This window comes from Mustela putorius, unplaced genomic scaffold (assembly GCF_011764305.1).
Source record: "Mustela putorius furo isolate JIRA1106 unplaced genomic scaffold, ASM1176430v1.1 tig00003911_pilon_pilon_pilon, whole genome shotgun sequence".
Classification (NCBI taxonomy): Eukaryota; Metazoa; Chordata; class Mammalia; order Carnivora; family Mustelidae; genus Mustela; species Mustela putorius.
The window spans coordinates 3,303,342-3,324,336 of NW_025422058.1; the positions used below are offsets into that span (position 1 = coordinate 3,303,342).

Sequence of the window (20,995 nt, forward strand, 5' to 3'; positions counted from 1 at the left end):
GAAATGCGCTCTACAGAACAAACTATTCTCCTTGTTCCCCACCCCTTCTATGCTATGCTGCTGCTATGAGAAGAAGAGAGAAAGAGTAAAGAAAAAAATACTACCAAACAGGTACTGCAGAATATACTGAGGTCCAGACTTCCTGTCTCTGCAAGTTCAACTATTGTCTGTGAATTAAAAATATATATATTTTATTCAAAACTGAACAATGTTCACCAACTACAGTGCCATCAATATGAATCAATAAACATGATGTTCTCATTTTTATTTAACCAATGTTTTCTGCTCAAAATAAAATCTTTTATTAATTTACTTCTGCTATTCCAATATAATATGAATATAGAAATTTTCTTTCTTGGGTCTATGGAAAATGCAACTCTGAACTTAGGGGAATACTCCTCTGAGAATAAAACTAAGCCACCTACCCTAAGAAATGTTCTGTTTATGTTTTGAAGACTAAGACATGAAAATAAACTTAAGTTCAGTAAAGAACTGAATCTTCAGAACTGGATTATGTAGGACTAAGAAAACCTTACCAAACCCATTAGCAGTAATGTCTGAAGAATACTGTAAATATAAGGGTAGCAATCCCTATGTAGGCTAGAAAAGGGGGGATTAGACCCTAAGAACCTATTACCGTTTTAGTCTACTGTGGACAGTAATAACTCATCAGTATTTGTTTTGTTTTTGGCGACTGGATAAAATAGCTCTTAACATAGTTTAACTGCCTCCAATCTAATTTAATTCTCTACTTACACAACATCTTTGTATAGTAAATTTGGTTTTCTAAAGTTCCTGGGCTTTAGATGAGGGGTGCCTTGAATTTTATATATATACATACCCACACACATATATTTGTTGTTAAACACACACGTAAATATATATATTATTGAAACACAGTATCTGAAATATCACCAGTTTACTGATCCTCCAGTTACACAGTCATTTAATAAACATTTACTGAATTCATACTATTTGCTGAGGGTTTTCAGAGATGTTTAAAATGCTGTAGTCATCCCTCAAAGCAATCATAACTCTTATAAAGGAGAGAAACATGGAATTTAAAAATGTCATGAAAGTGTGAGGACAGGCATTCAGGAGTACCAAGGGTGAGCAACAACCACGTATAATCTCAATTTGGTTTAAAACTTCATGTTCTAAAAGATAGTTTCTTTCTTTGTATGCTAATATCTGGTATAAATCTGATAATTTGGCAATTAAATACATGTGACTAGTTAGATTCTATCTTGCTACCTTTTTCTTTTGTTCTTCTGTAGCTTTAATAATCCCTGGGTCTGATTTCCAAGATTTTCCAAAATTGTAGAAAAGTGCAACACTATTGGCAAGGAATGGAAGATGGATAAATAAAAAGTTGAGATGTGTCTGAAGTTAAGGAATCTAAAGAAGCAATGATAAATGAGTCACTATCATAGGTAAACTTATAATCTGTAAAATTTTACCACACACACACACACACACACACACACACACAGAACACCTACCAAGAAAAAAATACAAGCTGATTTATTTATTATTATATCAAAATATATCTCTAAATTATATTCATAACTGAATATAAAAATAAAAATGTGATTTCTTTATAAACTTTAAACCATGTAGAATAAGCTTCCTGACACTTAAAAAGTCAGTAACACATTAAAAATTCAGTAATTACATTATTTTTAAATGATCATTATTTCTTCTCATCAAAAATGAAGGGATTTCTCATGTTCAAAGTTATAACATATTACTTTATATGCATTAAAGTCTTTATATATCTACCACTTAAGATATCACACCCAGTTATTTAAAAGACTGCTTTTAAATTCTCTTTATTGCCTTTTTTGAACACATTCAAACGGACCCTAATTTTAGAAAAGTATTCATAAACTTGCTTTAAACAGAAAGTTTCTATGTTTACATTTTTCCTAATTTCACCTAATGAAAATATAAGAAAGGTACTAGGCTTTATAAATATAAATGAGTAATCAAAAATTACTTAACACTAAGAAAAATAATGTTGCTAGAGCAACACACTTCTGAGGCACAAAATATCTGAAATACTCAAATACTATTTTCAAGATTTTATGCAGGTACAAGTATCAACAGCTAAAAATCTCTTGAGAATAAAGCTGGGTAAATGTACATGCAAAGAATATGGATCCTGGAATTTTTCAGGAGCAGGACCTTTATACACTGTAAGTTTTAAAAGGTGCTAACATGAAAATAGCTCAGGTTCTTAAAGCCTGGATTAAATTTGCAAGGGGGCTAACTAGCAGCTCAAGAGAGGACTACAGATTTAAAAGAGATAGGATATTCAAGAATTAAATATCAGATGAACTTACGGAATTTCTTTGCATGATCTTTAAAAGTAAAGAGATTAGATCTTTAAATGATAGTTTGAACTTAGCTTTAGTAATAAGTCACACCATTTAATTTTTAAATTTACATACAAAAATTTACAAACGCTCCACAAATGGCATGGTTGTTTTTATAAAGGTTTAAAACAACCCTTTTTTCCCCTATAAAATCAGAAAACACTAAAAAGTACAAAGGCAAAATCAATACCTCCACAACCCGGGACAATTACTTTTATACTTGGTAGTCTGCATTTTTAATAACTGAGATTATAGTGTTTTTATGAACATCAGTAAAGCAACTAACACCTATTAATCAACTAAATGGTTTCTAATCTGCGTAAAAACTCTTTTCCCATGTTACAGATGACAAACCTGAGACAGAGGTTGACTAAATAGTCCAAAGTTGCAGAGTAAATTAAAGGTGGAGCTGGTATTAAAATCCAGGCTCTTTTTACCTGTGCTATTTGGCCTCTCCAAACGCACTCAGCAGAAGATACTCGGTCCTTAGATATCAGAACAATATCTTTGGGTAGAACATACTTAAGGCTTGATGTATATTTTTATAAGGTCAGATTATTTCCAGAAAGATACACCAATTTAAAATCCCACTAACATCACATACTGCTTGATTACTACATTTCCATCAGCTTCGAGCAAAGAAAAGAGTTGTCAATTTTAAAAGCAAAATAAACCTTATTTTATTGTCTTAATTTGTATTTGTTTTTGTATTTCAATAGTCCTCCAATTAAATAAAGAAGTATGTCATCAATGTTTTCATTTAGATGTTTATGGAATCTTTTTTCACACTTAACTCTTTCATCTACTTGGATGTTATTTTGATGCCTGCTGTGAACTGTAGCTCTGACTTACTGTAATAGCCAACAAAATAAAACAAAAACAGTAAACCAAATGAATCAACTGCAAAATACCAGCAACAACTTCAGAAAGGGGACTAGCCACACCACACCATAAAGTTCAACTGGAGATCAACAAAAGACAGCTCTGGTAAGGCAAGCTGCCTGGGGTAGCTCTTAATCCCACCTCCACTTGTATAAGTAACATAGAAAATGCAGATGAGAAGATAAAGTCAGAATTCTCATCAGTCCCACCTGGCCCTCTGCTGTGGACTGAATTTTGTCCCACCCCCAAGATCCCCCCACCCAAATTCATATGAAACTCTAACCTCTAATGTGACTATTTCTGGAAATAGGGTCTTTAGGAGATAATTAAGGTTAAATGAGGTCATAAGGGTAGGGCCCTAATCCAACAGGACTGTGGCTGTATAAGATTTAAGAGGAAGAAAGAAATCTCTCTCTCTTCAGGCTGTGTGAGACACAGGGAGGAGGTGGCAGTTTGTAGGCCAGGAAAAGAATCCTCACCTAAACATAATCATGCTGGCATCCTTATCGAGAACTGTAAGAAAATCAATTTCTTTGTTTGCTAACCAGTCTATGTTACTTTGTAACAGCAAAGATCTAAACATCAAATTATTCTGCAACTTAAATAGAATTTTTATCAAAATTGCATTAGGCTTTCCACAGAACTTAAAAAAACTGATTCTAAAGAATCTAAACAAAAGAACAAAGTGCAAAAAAGCTAAAATATTCCTGAGAAACAAAAATCTGGAAAACTTGGCCTACCAGATATCATAATTTAAGACTAAAGCTTTAGTGGGAAGGTGGGGTAGGGGGAGGATGGAAGAAATAGGAGAAGGGGATCAAGAGTACACTTATCATGATGAGCACTGTGTAATATATAGAATTATTGAATCATATTGTACGCCTCCAACTGATACAACATTGTATGTTATCTATACTGTGAGGAAGGAAGTTAGGAAATTAAGAAGTTAGGAAGGAAGGAAAGGAGAAAGCTATAGTAAGAACAGTACTGACACAAGCAAAGAGATCAATATACTGAATAGAGTACAGGAAAACTGATAAAATACCAAGGTTGATATTATAACTGAGTGAGGAAGGGTATATTGGAGCAATGAGTTCCCTAATAAGCAAAAAGACAAACACACACACACCCTCATATCATTCAGTATACACAGTAGTCAAATACACATGAATTAAGAAATAAATTAGATATCTTTAATGACTTCAGAAACACCTGCGGATGCACACACACTCACACAAATGATATACAGAATATTTACAGTGATACTGCCAGAATTCACAGAAAGTAGTGACTGGATACCTGAAGATAGACACTAAAAAGCTTAGAGAATATTTTAAGAAAACTAGAGAAGATACACACAAAAAACTGAAGAAGTCCTAACAGTAAACTGCAGGAAAAAACACTTAAGAAGAAAATGTCTAAGAGAAGATGGTGAAAATGTTAATTTAGCAATGTCTTCATTTTTATATGTAATCATCCCAGCTTCCATCTTCAGTTTAAGCTTATTTAACTTAAAACCTGACTGAAAACTAATTTGTTTTTAGACATAAAATTTCTAATAGCCTATCATCAATATTTTTTCACTTACTACTTCCTAAGTACAAGCCCACATCAAGTCTTAGATAAGCATTTTAATGGCTATTTTATCCCATACTACACAAAGCTAATTGATAACTATTCCCCATTCAGAATGGATACTTATGTTGTTTCCATTTTTTTCCCTATTATAAATAGTACTACGGCAAACAGTCTTGTAAATAAATTTTAGATCTTCTCTCTGATGATTTACTTATGAATAAGTGTATTTTTTAAAACTTTCTAATTTTACCTTATTTTACATTAATTGAAAAGTTCAATCCTTTAAAAATCTTAAATCTGCTAGTTTGATAAATCTGGGGCATTTTAAGTAATAATCTTTTTTATATTTGTATATTATTCTTTCTCCTAAAGATAATTTCCTAAAGTTTTCCCCTAAAGAAACTTAGCAAAAATCCTTAAAACTACAAGAGTTGCCCAACACAACTTACACTTCTACATCCATCAAATCTTAATTTTAATGATATCATATGTACATACTCTTTGACAACCTATTCCTTTAAATTTTTGAGATACACAGGCCTGGGCTACTTTGCAGTATTTTGTAGTACAAAGCTGCACAATTCTGCTTTGCATAACATTGATCTGATTCATATTTGCAGTCTTGATTCACCACTGCAACCTTAGATTTCGGATCACTGCCTTTTGTGTAAGGTCTTTTGTGTAAGGTTAGCCTTTCAGTGATTAAACTTAAGTCCAAATGAATTGCATCCATCACATTTTATTAAATTTAGCATTTCTGATAAAGCCTATTTTACTCAATGCCTATATATTTTTTTTCATTTTTTCCAAATCTCTCAATTTTAAAAATATCTAAGAACTGACATAGGAAGTAGCAACCCAGCATTAGCATAATGACATTCTCAGTTTTTATTTAGATTACTGGCAAGTATTCTAAATTACTTTAACCTTCAAATTTACTTTTAATATCACCTATTATAAATATGCCCAAATTAGTTTTCCATTATAAATCTGATTAAATGTCTTTTTAAAGCTCTTTCTACATGTTGCTTTTCAGGAAGTTTTAAAAACTTAAAATTATGTTCAGAGTATAAAATAAGACAACTGAAGATACACTGTTATCAGGTCAAAAAGCTGGGTAAGAATCTTGATAATTACCTATCTATGTGAATTTGGGCAAGACATAACAACTTCTCTGAACCTCAATGTTTCCATCAGTTAGAAAACAGGATTAGGGGGCGCCTGGGTGGCTCAGTGGGTTAAGCCACTGCCTTTGGCTCAGGTCATGATCTTGGGGTCCTGGGATCGAGTCCCGCGTCAGGCTCTCTGCTCAGCAGGGAGCCTGCTTCCTCCTCTCTCTCTCTCTCTCTGCCTGCCTCTCTGCCTATTTGTGATCTCTCTCTGTCAAATAAATAATAAAATCTTTAAAAAAAAAAAAAAAGAAAACAGGATTAGGATTAATGTGGTTTGTTTTCCTAATGGCAAAACTGCTTGGGAATTAAGTCAATCAATAGATCTGAAACAACTATAAAACCAAAAAACACTGAATAAATGTAAGGTTTATATGAGATGACAATTATTTAATGAACAGTAGAAAAGACTAAGAACTTACTTGTTAGGACAAATAATTTAGATCAATATAAAATTCATTACACTACAAAACACTTAAACTGGGTATCCTATTATGGGAAACTAAAATAAAATTTATACAGTTGATTCTCATGCCTACTTGCTAAAATTTATTTGTAACTCCAAAATCAATACTCATGGTGCTTTTACAGTCATACACAATTATATGCAAAGTGGCAAAAAATATGAGTCACCCTATGTACACAGTGCTGGTTGAGCTGAACGAGGCAATAGTCTGCCTACTTGTTCCAGCTCTCGTACTGTAAACAAGTTATCTTTTCACGGTCGATTCTGTGCCACACTTTTTCCCTATTAGTGCTTTTTGTTGGCTATTCTGTTATTTAAAATGGCCTCCTACTCTAGTGCTGACATGTTATCTAATGTTTTCCTAAACACAAGAGGGCTGTGATGCGCCTTACAGAGATAATAGGTGTGTTAGATACACTTTGTTTCAGGCATGGGTTATAATGCAGCTGGCTGTGAGTTCAATGTTAATCAATTAGTGATAAATATTAAACTTGATATTTATACAGAAACACATATAAAACCAAGGTTATGTACTGATGGCTGACAAAAACATTGTGCCCAGAGATTTGCCATTTATTTTTACCCTAGGAGCAACAGGTTTAGTATTTGCTGATTCAGTGTTTGCAGCAACTTCAGAGAACATAATTAGTGCACATAATGAAAATTGACTGTAACTCTATTTTTCACAACTGGTCTAATCAGTTTTAATTACATATGAGGAAAGTGGCAGAATCAACAGCAAAGAGGCTGAAGGTCAACAAGATAGATATTCGCTGAGAAGAGCTGCCATTTTTAAATCCATTATCTTAATCATTATCTTGTATCATGAACCTTATGACTCTTTCCTAACATCCTTTGTGCTTCCATTATAAATTATTCTGGGCTCTTTCTGTTCCCTTCTTATATAGGTTTCCTGAGCACTTATCTCTGCCCTCAAAGTTTAATACTGAAAAACAGGAAAAACAAAACAAAAAAAAAAAAACAGCTCTAAAATCACATAGGGCATGGAGATCTGGTTCTTTTATAACATAGAGAAGCATGAACTTTTTTTTTTTAATAATGAGAATTTACGTTATTTGTGATTTCATTCCACATTCCATGAGCAGCACACACATATACAAACATTCAAATAAAAGAAATCATAAATGTCACTTAAAACCTATGTGTACACAATGATCCAGTCATGCTTATTTAACATTTTTTACATGTCAGGTATGTCCTAAGTTTTATTACATTCATCTCAAGAAGTCTATGAGACAGTACTATGATAATCCCTCCTTTATAGACAAGTATAAAAACCTGATATTCTCATACTATAATTTTTATTTGAAAAATTAAATACATGCAATTTGTTCAGTGCATCTAAAAAATGAACTTTATGCCAATCTATTCTAAAGGTAGAATTATTCAAATAAGGTAAGTTAAATTGACTTGATTGGACTGACCTTCCTTTCAAAATCTACCTCTTACATTCTCAACTCCCTAGCTTTGGAAACTTGCATAGCTATTTTATTCTATCTCCAAATAAGGAAGAAAAAAAGGAAAAAACTCAAGTCAGACTATATAAAATGCTCTGGCATAAAGTTTTCATTATTTGTAATTTACTAATTTTTCTGCCTTTCTCCCCACTTATATGCATAATTAAGAGCAGATTATGAGAAGAGCAACAGTCTAAAATTATTTTGAGATGTGAATCTGACTTTTCTCATGATATAAAATTTACTGTCCAATTTAGGAAACAAAATGAGAAAATATGTCTGGAATACTAATGTCATTTCAGAGGTCAGTGCTTTTTGTAAATTTAAAATAGATGAGGTAACAAAAATAAGCACACCCGTTTTACCTAAATGTTCCAATGAGACCATTCTAATGTTTAATAAATCCTTGAAGAACAATTTTTATGTCAAAGCTTAGTACAAGGCAGAATTAGCTTGTGAAAACTGCCACATGGAAATATTTCAAAAGATACTTATGCTAAGGAAATATTTTTTAAGCACTATACTTTCTTGAAAATAATCATTTAACACTATAAAAATGTAAGAATGACAAGGCACAATTCTATGCCTCATCTCAAAATAAGCATTTTTATTTTTTAATACTTTGTTTTCATTTAAAACAAAACAAGACAATAAAAAGAACACAATGGTATAAAATGCAAGACTGTGAAGTAAAACTAGGTATTAATTAAAGTTATTCAGAACAGTCATAAGTCAACAAAAAAGGCATTCCATTTAAAAACCTATTTTATGTTTTTTATGGTAATGTTTTGAAAAGTTATTTATTAACAGACATTTGTGAAACATGTGCCTTTATTTTAATAAAACAGACTGTCTTACTGATTGAGCTTTTTCTACATAAAAATGTCAAAAGTTGACCTTGGTCCTATTTCTTCGATATATACACATGCATACCACATGATTACAATTTCAACTTATTACTTTTTTAAAGCATACTACATTGAAATAATCAGCAAACATTTGAAGATACAGTACTGCGTGCCTTTCATGATGCAAAAGAGAAAATTAACTGCTACCAACCACAAAATTTAAAAAGTTTAATATTTAGAGAAAACAGTTTGATACTGAAACATGAAAATCACAGTTTAGTAAAAAAAAGGTTTCGAATAGGTGTTGTTGAGTAAGATTGAAACAGACTAGCCCGTGTTTCCTTTTCCTTTTTGCCTTCCTTTTTTTTTTTTTAAAGTTTGTGTTTCTATCCCAGCCTTACCAGAGACTAGCTGTATAGATCTGGGCAAGGATAACAGCTTAACCTATTTAAGCCTAAATTTTCTCATCTATAAAATATGAGGATAAAAATATTAACATATAGGGGCACCTGAGTGGCTCAGTGGGTTAAAGCCTTTGCCTTTGGCTCAGGTCATGATCCCAGGGTCCTGGGATGGAGCCCCACATCGGGCTCTCTGCTCAGCAGGGAGCCTGCTTCCTCCTCTCTCTCTGCCTGCCTCTCTGTCTACTTGTGATCTCTGTCTGTCAAATAAACAAATAAAATCTTAAAAAAAAATTAACATATAGAATGTGTATTAAATACAGAGTATTTAAGAAAATGCCCTTTAAACACTCAATAAATAATAGCTATTATTATTACTGATGTAGTCATTGAAAGCAGCTTTCAAAAGTGATCTCTAAAATATGAAACATTTGAAAACAATATTTACTTTGGTTCACACTTATTATTTTCCTAGAAATACCGTTTACTGCAGCAAATCATTAGTTGCTCAGTCCTAATGTTAAATTGTTATAACACATTCATTTAAATAACAAAAATTGCTTTAGATACGACCTTTATAACCAAAGGATATCATTCCAAAACCAGAAGAACCATGTTACATACATCCAGAATTTGGTTGCCAAATATATTCCAAGGGGCAATGCACTATGCATTGAATGATCAAAAAAGGATCTGCAAAATACAAGTTTTTAAAAAATTTGAGCTCATATTTTCTTGTAAAATTGAGTAATAATTTAAATGAAAATTATACACATTCCACATAGTTTAATGGCTTCCTCTGGTTTAATCAAAACCCAGAAATCCAGGATGCTTAAATATCAAGAGCATTTTTCATGGTAATCAATAATAAATAAGTACACAGCTGAATCAGTCAGCAAGATTCTGAAGCTCCTAATTTGCCAAGAAATAGAATTATAGTTCTGTGTATTTTTCATCCTCAGAATTTCAGTCTATTCTTATTCTCTTAAATTAATAATTCACTTTAGTAATATTTAGTAATTATCATTTGGCATATTCTTCACCAAAGACAAATAATTTTGACAAACGAGTACAAAGTAGTCCTCCAGTTTTTATGTTTCATTATTTTTCCTTACCTATACACTCTTGTTAAGCTTTTAGTACAGCTTTTCAAATAGAATGAACTGGTCAGTGTAATGGAATTGAAGGTCATTATGTACAGAATTTAGACTGGGGGGAAAATGTATATTAATGAATTATATTAAACATAAGCAGGATCAACTATCCATGTAGGCTAAGCAGGAAGTCTTCCTACTTATGGGATCCCTTGGCGCTCCTAGAAATACTAAACTAGAATTAAGCCTCTTCCTGACAGTTTAACACGTTAGTGTATTACCAGCCATTCTCATCTCTGTGTGATTTTCAGAACTCCTTTTTTTTTGAAATTCAGGTGAAAACAAAGTACTAAAGAAACAGAGGTACACAGAAAGTTCTAGATCATAGACAACTGCCTAGGTCTGCTGAATGGGCAACTTAAAGGAATGAGATCTAAGGATAGGAAGAAAGGGAAAGATCACAATGTTCTAAAGAAAAATGAGGGAGGAAAAAACACAAAGGCTGAGTCTCACTGCATATGCTTTGACTCTCTCTACCTTAGTACTAAAATCAAACCTCCTTCTTGCATATTGCTTATGACCAAAGAAAATATAATTCCTATGGAAAGGTAAGCTCAAGCATTATAATTACCTAGAAATATACAGGATGTACATTACAGTTAAAGTTGAATGAGCTTAAGTCTACTTCTACTGAAATGTTTTAAAATTGTATTTTAGCCTTAAAAATTATATGTTAAACTTTGAACAATGAAAGTACTTATAGAATTTCAACATTTCCACTTGTTTCCTATAGTTAAGGGTCTCTCATGGTTTATCTCCCTCTCTTGATTTCTGCCTATTCAGTTTTCCCTCCCTTCCCCTATCATCCTCTCTGCTGTTTCTTACATTCCACATATAAGTGAAACCATATGATACAGTCTTTCTCTGATTGACCTGGGGCTGCAGGAGGGGAGTTGGGGGTGGGGATGAGGTAACTGGGTGATGGGCATTAAGGAGGACACGTGATGTGATGAGCACTGGGCGTTACATGGAACTGATGAATTATTGAACTCTACATCTGAAAATAATGATATGTTGGCAAAATGAATTTCAATTTAAAAAGATAAAAGAAAAAAAAAGAATTTCAACATTAAAAAACTTGAGATTTCAAGTATGTCTGCCAAAATTCTTTAACATTAAATTAAAATGAAACATATTACATAAAGGCAGTGTTCTAAATATACAAAACATTAATTTTACATAGCAGGGTCCAAATTATATCCTCTCAGGCAGAGTTAAAAATAGAGTTAAAAACAACATACTTACTTTGAAAGAAATTGTACTGTAGCCCAAACGCCACCATACATTAGCCCTTTAATGAGCCAAGAATCAATATTTAGGTCTGCTATAAACCCAACCAGCCAAATAACTAGGAATGGAGTTCCTAGCATTACTTTCTGCCGAAATTCCTGTACAAAAAAAATGAAAAACAAAAAACAAAAACCAGAAAGTTTGCATGTTTCAAGTAATCTAAATGTGAACCATTGTTATCTTTGTGTAAACATGCCAAAAGACAGTGCAATTTATTCATTCAAATATACCTACTACGCACAGCTACTATTCAAGGTGCTAGCTCAGTCTTCTATAGACAGGCATTAAACAGACAATTTAAAAGTACTTAAGTAAAATTGTGGAAAATGAGAATATAAGTTATAGGAGTGGATGTAGATATTAAGATACAGAAGACAGCAGTACCACCTGTCAACACGTGGATAAACTAGAAAATAGTTCATGATGATGATACCCCACTAACAAGGCCACTGATCACTAGAGAGAGAACCAGAATGACTTGATGTTTTAAGAGCTATATTAGGTTAAGAAACCTGAGAATCCTCAGTCTGAAGAAGATACTTTGAATGATATATACAAACAGTACAAAACAAACAGTTTTAGCGTTAAAACCTTAAAATGAGATAGACAATAAAATCAAATAATATACAGGGTCCCAGAGCCCAGAGAATGAAGATTATGAGCCCCTAAACACATATTAAAGCATAGTGCTTAATACTCTGGAGGTACTTCTGCTGCATTTTTGTACTGACCAGTTGTTACTAAGTCTATTTCTAAGTACAAGACCTATCTATATCTACTTCCTTATAACATCCATCCAAATTATATCTTCAGGGACGCCTGGGTGGCTCAGTTGGTTAAGCAGCTGCCTTTGGCTCAGGTCATGATCCCAGCATCCTGGGATCAAGTCCCACATCGGGCTCCTTGCTCGGCGGGGAGCCTGCTTCTCCCTCTGCCTCTGCCTGCCATTCTGTATGCCTGTGCTCGCTCTCTCTCCCTCTCTCTCTCCGACAAATAAATAAAATCTTAAAAAAAAAAAATTATATCTTCAGAGCAACACAAAGTCAAGTGTATTGCCTCCTCCACACTGCAGCCCCTCACAGGCAGCTACCAAGTCTCTGGAGGTACCTTAAGTGACAGAACAATGTAAGATCTCCCAGCTATGATCTAACAAAGCTCAGAGTATAAACGTTACTATCCTCCCTATTTATCTTTCTGAAAGCTAAAATATTACACTTTTTTAGTGCCCCATTTATACTGCTGGCTTTCAGTGAAATAAATACTTTTCATACAAATGGCAATGTCTTTCCCACCTTAGCTACTGTAAATAATTTTCTGAATGGTGCTTAATTTTAGCTTGAAAAATAATTAAACTTAACTTCAGAGTTTAATTTTATGCTGTAGTAAAATAATTAACCCTTCCAAACATTTTTTTTTAAGATTTTATTTATTTACTTGACAGAGAGAGATCACAGGCAGAGAGGCAGGCAGAGGCAGCGGGGGGTGGTGTGAAGCAGGCTCCCTGCTGAGCAGAGAGCCCGATGTGGGGCTCAATCCCAGGACCCTGGCATCATGACCTGAGCCAAAGGCAGTATTTAACCCACTGAGACACCCAGGCGCCCCCCTTCCAATTTTTTTTTTTTCATCTCTAGTATGCATGGATTTTATATGAAGACATTAGAGAAGATTTCTAACTTGGAGGACAGAATGTATGGTAAAGGGTGGGTACTGGTGGGAGAGAAGGAAGATATGTCACTGGAGAAGTATTTTCTAAAATTATCTGTAATTTGCCTTGTTTTTAGTTAAGATGCTTGCTCTCCCTTAGCAACAGCCACATTTTTTTCATTATTAAAAATAAGGATACAATTTACATATAGTAGAATTCACCATCTTTTGGGCATAGTTCTCCGAGTTTTGATTAACATACACTGTATGTCAGCATGAAAATCAAGACACAGAACAGTTCTAACAAGCCCTGAAATATCCTTTTGCTCCCAGTCCCAGCCTCTAACAAACACTAATCTCTACCCCTTTATTTTTTGCTTTGCAGCAATGTCTTACAAATGGAATCATACTGATGCAGTCTTCTTTCACTTAGACAATGCATTTGACATTCACTCATGTATGTATCAGCCGTTTGTTCCTTTTTAACGCTGCCTACTATTCTATCATGGGATGTATCACAGTTTACTCATCTCCAGCTAAAGGACTAGAGTTGTTTACAAATGTGAAGACTGTGAGTACATATATTTGCATATATGTTTTTGTGTGAACATGAACTCATTTCACATGGATAAATATCTATGTGTGGGCTTCTGGAGTTTTGGTTTTTTCTTTAAAATGTTATTTAACATTTGTATATCTGATACCATAAAGATGTTTAAAAAAAAAGGTAATGGTGATGTGCTGCTTTGATAGATATGATAATTCTATTTTTTTCTTCAATTTTATTATGGGAATTTTTAAATATACGGTAAGTTTGAAAGAATTTTATAGTAATTTTCATTTCCCTAATGACTAATGATATTGAACAGCTTTTCATGTGCTTATGTGCCATTTTTATATCTTTTTTGGTGAAATATGTCTTATCTTTAACCCATTTTTCTAACTGGGTTGTTTGATTTCTTCACTGTTAAGTTGCAAAAAATTCTTTATACATTCTGGAAACTAGTCTTTTATTGGGATATATAGCTAGCAAATATTTTCTTCCAGTCTGTAGTTTATCTTTTCATCCTAATTAACAGAGTCTTTCATTGGACAAAAGTTTTTCATTCTAATGAAGTCTAATTGATCAGTTTTTACCTTCATGGATGATACTTTTCATGTCAAGTCTCTTGGTATAGTCCTAGATTCTGATTATTTTGTTTTTTCCTAAAAGTTTTAGTTTTACATTTAAGTATGTGAACCATTTTGAGTTAACTTTTCTATACAGTATTAGTTTTGAGTAAAGGTTTATTTATTATTATTTTGCTTATGCATGTCCAAATGTTCCAACACCATTTGTTGAAAAGGTTGTTTCTCCTCCACTGAATTACTTTTGCACTTCTGTAAGTCAGTAGGCATTGATCTCTGTGGTTCTGTTGCTGGGCTCTCTATTCTGTTGCAGTGATCTAGGAATTTGTTCCTCCAACAATACCACACAGTCTTGATTACTGTAGCTACAGGGCATATCTTAAAATTCCACATAATAATTTTTTTTCAAAACTGTTTTAGCTATTCTTGATCTATTGCCTTTCCATATAAATTTTAGATTAATCTTGGCTATAAAGACAAACAAATCTTACCAGAATTTTTATTTAATTACATTAAGTTTGTATAACATTTTGGGCACAACTGACATAGTAACTGTGCTGAGTCTACCACTTCATGAACATAGCATGTCTCTCCATTTATTTAGATCGTTTATTTCTTTCATTGACATTAAAAACATTTCAGTATACAAATAACTTTACATGTCTGGTTAGATTTACACCTAAGTATTCCAATTTTTTTGAGCAACTGTAAGTAATATTGTAGTAATTTTGGAGTCCATGTGTTTATTCCAAGTATATGGAAATAAAGTAAAATGTCCTGTGACTTGCTAAACTCATTTATTAGTTCCAGGAGTTTATTTTATAGATTCCTTGGGATAGAGACAATTATGTTACCACCAAGGGGGACAATTTTATTATTTATTCCTTTCTAAACTATATGCCTTTTAATTTCCTTTTCTTGCTTTACTTTACTAGTTTCCCCCACTAAGTTGAACAGGAACAGTAAAAGGGAGATCTTTGCCTTATTCTTGACCTTAGGGAGAAATCACCCAGTTTTTCACCACTGTTAGTTGAAAGTTTTAGAAATGTTCTTTATAAAGTTCATGAAATTCTCTATTCCTATTTTTCTGAGAGTTTTATCATAAACGAACACTGATCTTTAGCAAATGCTTTTTATGCATGGATATAATCATGATATTTTTCTTCTTTGTTAATAAGGGAGATTTCACTGAGTAATTCTGAATATTAAATGAGCCTTACATTGCTCTCATAAGCCCAGTTTGGTCATAGTGAGTAATTCCTTTTATGTAATGATTATTTCTATTTGTTAACATTTTGTTAAAGATTTTTAAGTATACAACTGACCCTTGAATAACACAGGGGTTGGAGTACCAACCCCCATGTAATCCAAAACCTGCATATAACTTTTGACTCCCCCAAAACTTAACTACTTATAGCCTACTATTTTGACTAGAAGCGTTATCAATAACATAAACAGTTGACTAAACATATTTTATATGTTATATGTATTATATACTGTAGTCTTATAGCAAAACTAGAGGAAAGGAAATGTTATTAAGAAAATCATAAGGAAGAGAAAATATGTTACAATATTGTATTTACCAAGAAAAAAAAAAAACCTGCATTAAGTGGACAGCACAGTTGAAACCTATGTTGTTCAAGGGTCAGCTGTATATTCATGAGGATGTTTGTTTATGGTTCTTTGTTTAGTACTGTCTTTGTATGGTTTTGGTATCAGGGTAACACAGACTGTTTCCATTCTGTTACTTGCCTATGTAAGCATTTGCCAATATTCTTACACATGAAGGGAGTTTCTTATAGACAGTATATAGTTGGATCATGCATTACAATACACAGAGCCAATAACTGTATTCTATTTGGTACGTTAGAATATTTTAATTTAGGGGCACCTGGTGACTCAGTCAATTAAGCGTCTGCCTTCGGCTCAGGTCATGATCTCAGGGTCCTGGGATCGAACCCCTGCTCAGCGGGGAGCCTGCTTCTCCCTCTCCCACTTGCCCTGCCTGTGTTCCCTCTCTTGCTGTATCTCTGTCAAATAAATAAATAAAATCTTTTTAAAAAAAAAGAGAATATTTTAATTTAATGTGATTATTGACATGTTAGGGTTTAAGTCTATAATTTTACTTTTTGTTTTCTTATGTTTTTGTTTCTCTTTTTCCTGCCTCCTTGTAGGTAACTGGAAAGCTTTTCAGACTTCTTTTCAGAATTTATAATATTTTCCAGTTTATCCTTCTGTATAGCTTTTTTTAGTGGTTACTCTGTTATAGAAACATAACTTATCACACTGGTGTCATCATTTTACAAGTTCAAAAGAAGTGTGGAAATCTTACCTGCCTTTATGGCCCTCCGCCCTCCCCTGCTAACTTTACAAATTGCTTCACATATATACCTACATTTAGAAACACATCAAACAATATTATAATTTTGCCCCAACTGCCAAGCATAATTTGGAAGGAATAAGATGAGATGTCTACTACATTTATGCATAATTTCGTTTACTATGATCTTATCAAGAATTTTTCTTTTATCATTTCCTTTCTGTTTAGAGAACATTTCTTAAACATTCTTTTAGGGTAGGTCTGCTGGCAACAAATTCTCTTAATTTTCCTTTATTTGAGGATATATGGATTTCTCATTTATTCCTTTTTCCTTTTTTTTTCATTTGACAGAGATCACAAGTAGGCGGGGGGGGGGGTGGGAAGGAGTGGAGGCAGGCTCCCTGATGAGCGGAGAGCCTGATGCAGGGCTCGATCCCAGGAACCTGGGATCATGAACTGAGCAGAAGGCAGAGGCTTTAACCCACTGAGCCACCCAGGCACCCCTCTCCTTTATTCTTGAAAAGTATTTTTATACTGGGTTGACAGTTCTTTCCATTCAGTACTTGGAAAATGTGCCAGTTTCTTCTGGCTTCTATGGCTTCTCATAAGAAATCCATTGTCGGGCGCCTGGGTGGCTCAGTGGGTTAAGCCACTGCCTTCGGCTCAGGTCATGATCTCAGGGTCCTGGGATCGAGTCCCGCATCGGGCTCTCTGCTCAGCAGGGAGCCTGCTTCCTCCTCTCTCTCTCTCTGCCTACTTGTAATCTCTCTCTGTCAAATAAATAAATAAAATCTTTAAAAAAAAAAAAAAAAAAAGAAATCCATTGTCATTTGAACTGTTTCACCCCTATTAGTAAGGAGACTTAAAGAATTTTATTGTTTGGTTTTGGTTTCCAGAAGTTTGACTATGATGTGTGGAGGCAGGATTTCTTTGAGTTTATTCTGTTTAGGGTATATTCCACTTCCTAATCTGTAGGTTGGTCTTTTGTCAAGCTTGGGGATTTTGTGGGCCACTGTATCTTTTGTGTACTTTCTTAGCTCCACCCTCTTTCTTTTTCTGGGACCCTAATCATATCAATGTTAGATAATCTGTTATAACCATAGGCCCCTTAGGCTCTGTTCATTTTTTTTTTCAATTTATTTCCTTTTGTTCTTTAGAATATCTAATTTTTATTGTTCTAACTTCAGGGTGATTGATTCTTTCCTCTGTGCCCTCTATTCTGCTGTTGAGCCCATTAACTCAGTTTGTTAAATATTGTTTACTGTAATTTTCAGTTTTAAAATTTCCATCTGGTTCTTCTATATATTCTATTTCTATATTTCTACTTCATTGCTGAGATTACTTTTCATTTCTTTTAAGCATGTTCATAGTTATTCATTGAAGCCTTTTTATAATGGCTCTTTAAAATCTTTTGTCGGATAATTCTAATATCTGTCATCATTTTGTTGGCATCTATTTGATTCTCTTTTCATCAGTTTCACTTCTTCTTGGTCCCTGGTATGATGAGTGATCTTCATTTGATAACTGGACATTTGGGATATAATGAACACTGGATCTTATTTAAACCTTTTCTTTAGATGGATTCCTCTCATGTAGCTTGGCAGAATAAGGGGAGTGAAGTACCTACTCATTACTGCCAGGTGGGGTGGAAGTTCAGATATCAACTTTACTGACTTTACTGCCTGAGGAGGGGATTCCTCATTACTGCTGGGCAAGGGTGGAACTTCCAGCTCCCTGTTAAACCTCTACTAATACTTCCCTGTCTGGGAAGGTTAGGAGTGCCTCATTATTGTGTCCTATGCGGTCTTCCTGATAGAGCAGGGGATGGGACCTCATTAACAGCCAGTGGGATTAAAAACTTCCAACTCCTTATTTAAACATGCTCTGTTAACAACCCCAGGAAAGAAGTTGGGGCACCTCATTACAGCCTGATAGGGTAGAAGTTTAGGGCTTTGCTGGTATGACTAACTGTGTATGAATTCTGGTATGAAAAACCATGGGGCCAGAGTTTTTTCTGCAATATTTGGCTGTGGTATAAAGTTATTTTCTGAAGTCTCTATCTTGCTAAGCTGACTCTTTTGTGAAGATTCTTTAGCCAGAGAGCAGGATTTTGTTGGAGCCCTTTTGGTTTGTATCCATTTGTAATTCTAGGTTGTTGGTTTTGTCAGCTCTGCTTTTGGGATATATGAGGCAAAAAAGAGAACACATTTTTCAGGTCCTGAGCTCCCTATCCATTCAGTCTTTTTCTTTTCATCTCCCAGAGTTTCCCTACATTTGTTGTGTATGTAATGTCCAGGTTTTTCAGTTGTGCTTAGTATGGAAGAATAGGATAAGTACAGCTTCTCCATCTTCAGCTTATTTTCATATAATCAATAATCAATATTAAAGTAGACAATATGTGAGATTTCCACTGTTAACGAAAGGGATTGGGGGTTTTTAAGTATTGAAAAATACAATTTAGAGATTTCCTTCTAACTTATTATTAAGCACTTACTTAGGAGGCACTCGCTCTCTCTACCTCCGCCCCTCCCCTGTGTCTAAAATCTTATAACCTTAAAATCCAAGAGCTTTTAAAATAGTTTTCTAAAATTAAGTTTCCCTCTACATCTATCTACTAGCACTGTCCAAAAATATTTTTCCCCTATTGGGTTGACTTATTTTTAGTAAAATGGTACTGAATCCTAGGTGTAACTATTTCTTGTTTGGTTTTAAATACAGAACATACTTTATGGATTAGCAAATCAAGTCATGTTTATGATTTAAGTATTTCTAATGAGATGAAAAGGAAACAGTCTATATAAATACAAATACTTACACAAAGCACGCAATCACTGTATGTTCTTATTTAGTAATCTTTTCTAAAAATGTAATATATTTTAAAATACTAATGCAAAAAACACCACCAAAACAAAAATAGGAACACTTGACTTCTGAACTGATCACAATAATAGACACATGTTAATGAAATTGTGCTAAACTCTTTAATGAAGTTCTCTCTTAATTTTTTATTTTTTTGAAGATTTATTTTAGGAGCACCTGGGTGGCTCAGTGGGTTAAAACCTCTGCCTTCAGCTCAGGTCATGATCCCAGGGTCCTGGGATCAAGCCCCGCATCAGGCTCTCTGCTCCGCGGGGAGCCTGCTTCCTCCTCTCTCTCTGCCTGCCTCTCTGCCTACTTGTAATCTCTGTCTGTCAAGTAAATAAATAAAATCTTAAAAAAAAAAAAAAGATTTATTTTAGAGAGAGAAAGAACGAGTGGGGGGGGCAGAGGGAAAGAGAATCCCAAGCAGACTCCATAGTTAGCGCAGAGTCCCACACAGCCTGTGAACATGATCCAAGCTGAAACCAAGAGTTGGATGCTCAACTGACTGTACAACCCAGGCATCCCTGAAGCTCTCTTTTTAAAAAGAAATCATATCCAAACACATAAACATGACAGTTCTTGTTGCTATAAAAAGTAACTACATATTATTAAACATCTAGAATTTACAAAGTCATTTTTATCTGACAATGTATTTTTAAAAAATCCTTTAGAATATTTACACTGAACAAAATGAAGGCATAAATATTATGGGATTTTCCAAAGCAATACAAGACACTTTTGTTATAAGCTTAGTTACAATGAGATATCAGGATTTATTTACTGTGTTGAAAAAATTCCTTTAAATCCTAGAGAACAAAGCAAAATTAATGAAAATTGAAAAATAAACCATTTTCTGTTATATCTAATAGTAAAATGAAAGAGTTAACACGACATGCAAAAACTGCTCATTATTCTCAACTATGGGTTTGAAAATAAGCAAGTTGTTTTTTTAGATTTTATTTATTTATTTGACAAAAAGAAAGCAGGACAGAGAGAGCACAAATGGGGAGAGGGAGAGGAAGAAACAGTCTCCCTGCTGAGCAGAGGACCCTGGGATCATGACCTGAGCAAAAGGCAGACGCTTAACAGAGCTACCCAGGCATCTTGAAAGGCAAGTTTATACACTATAAATCTTTTCTCATGCTAAAGTAATGACCAATGGTTTTAATGCACTAAGGAAGTCTGAACTATAAATAAATGAGACATGTTTTCACGTTTTCCTTTGTCCAAATCTTGTCATTTTGTCCTGATAACACACAGATAATTAACTTTAAATAAACAGTATTACCACTAGAAAAAACTAAATAAAAAGGTACTGAAGGCGTAATGTCTTCAACTTGTGATTCCTGAAAAATTAGCCAAATATCTTGTCAATTAATTTAGTATTATAAAGAAAC

General features: G+C 33.8%; 1 protein-coding gene across 2 annotated transcripts in view; it reads right to left on the reverse strand.

Moving 5' to 3' along the window:
- ZDHHC17 (zinc finger DHHC-type palmitoyltransferase 17) overlaps window positions 1–20,995 on the reverse strand; it is an 88,047-nt gene that overhangs the window by 12,189 nt on the left and 54,863 nt on the right. For both annotated transcript variants that reach the window (XM_004752366.3, XM_004752365.3), the window contains exons 9-12: window positions 11,600–11,742; window positions 9,793–9,893; window positions 1,255–1,379; window positions 105–167 (exon numbers count right to left, since the gene is read on the reverse strand). In XM_004752366.3, the coding sequence (XP_004752423.1) occupies window positions 105–167; window positions 1,255–1,379; window positions 9,793–9,893; window positions 11,600–11,742 (432 nt within the window). The remainder of the gene's footprint in view (window positions 1–104; window positions 168–1,254; window positions 1,380–9,792; window positions 9,894–11,599; window positions 11,743–20,995) is intronic.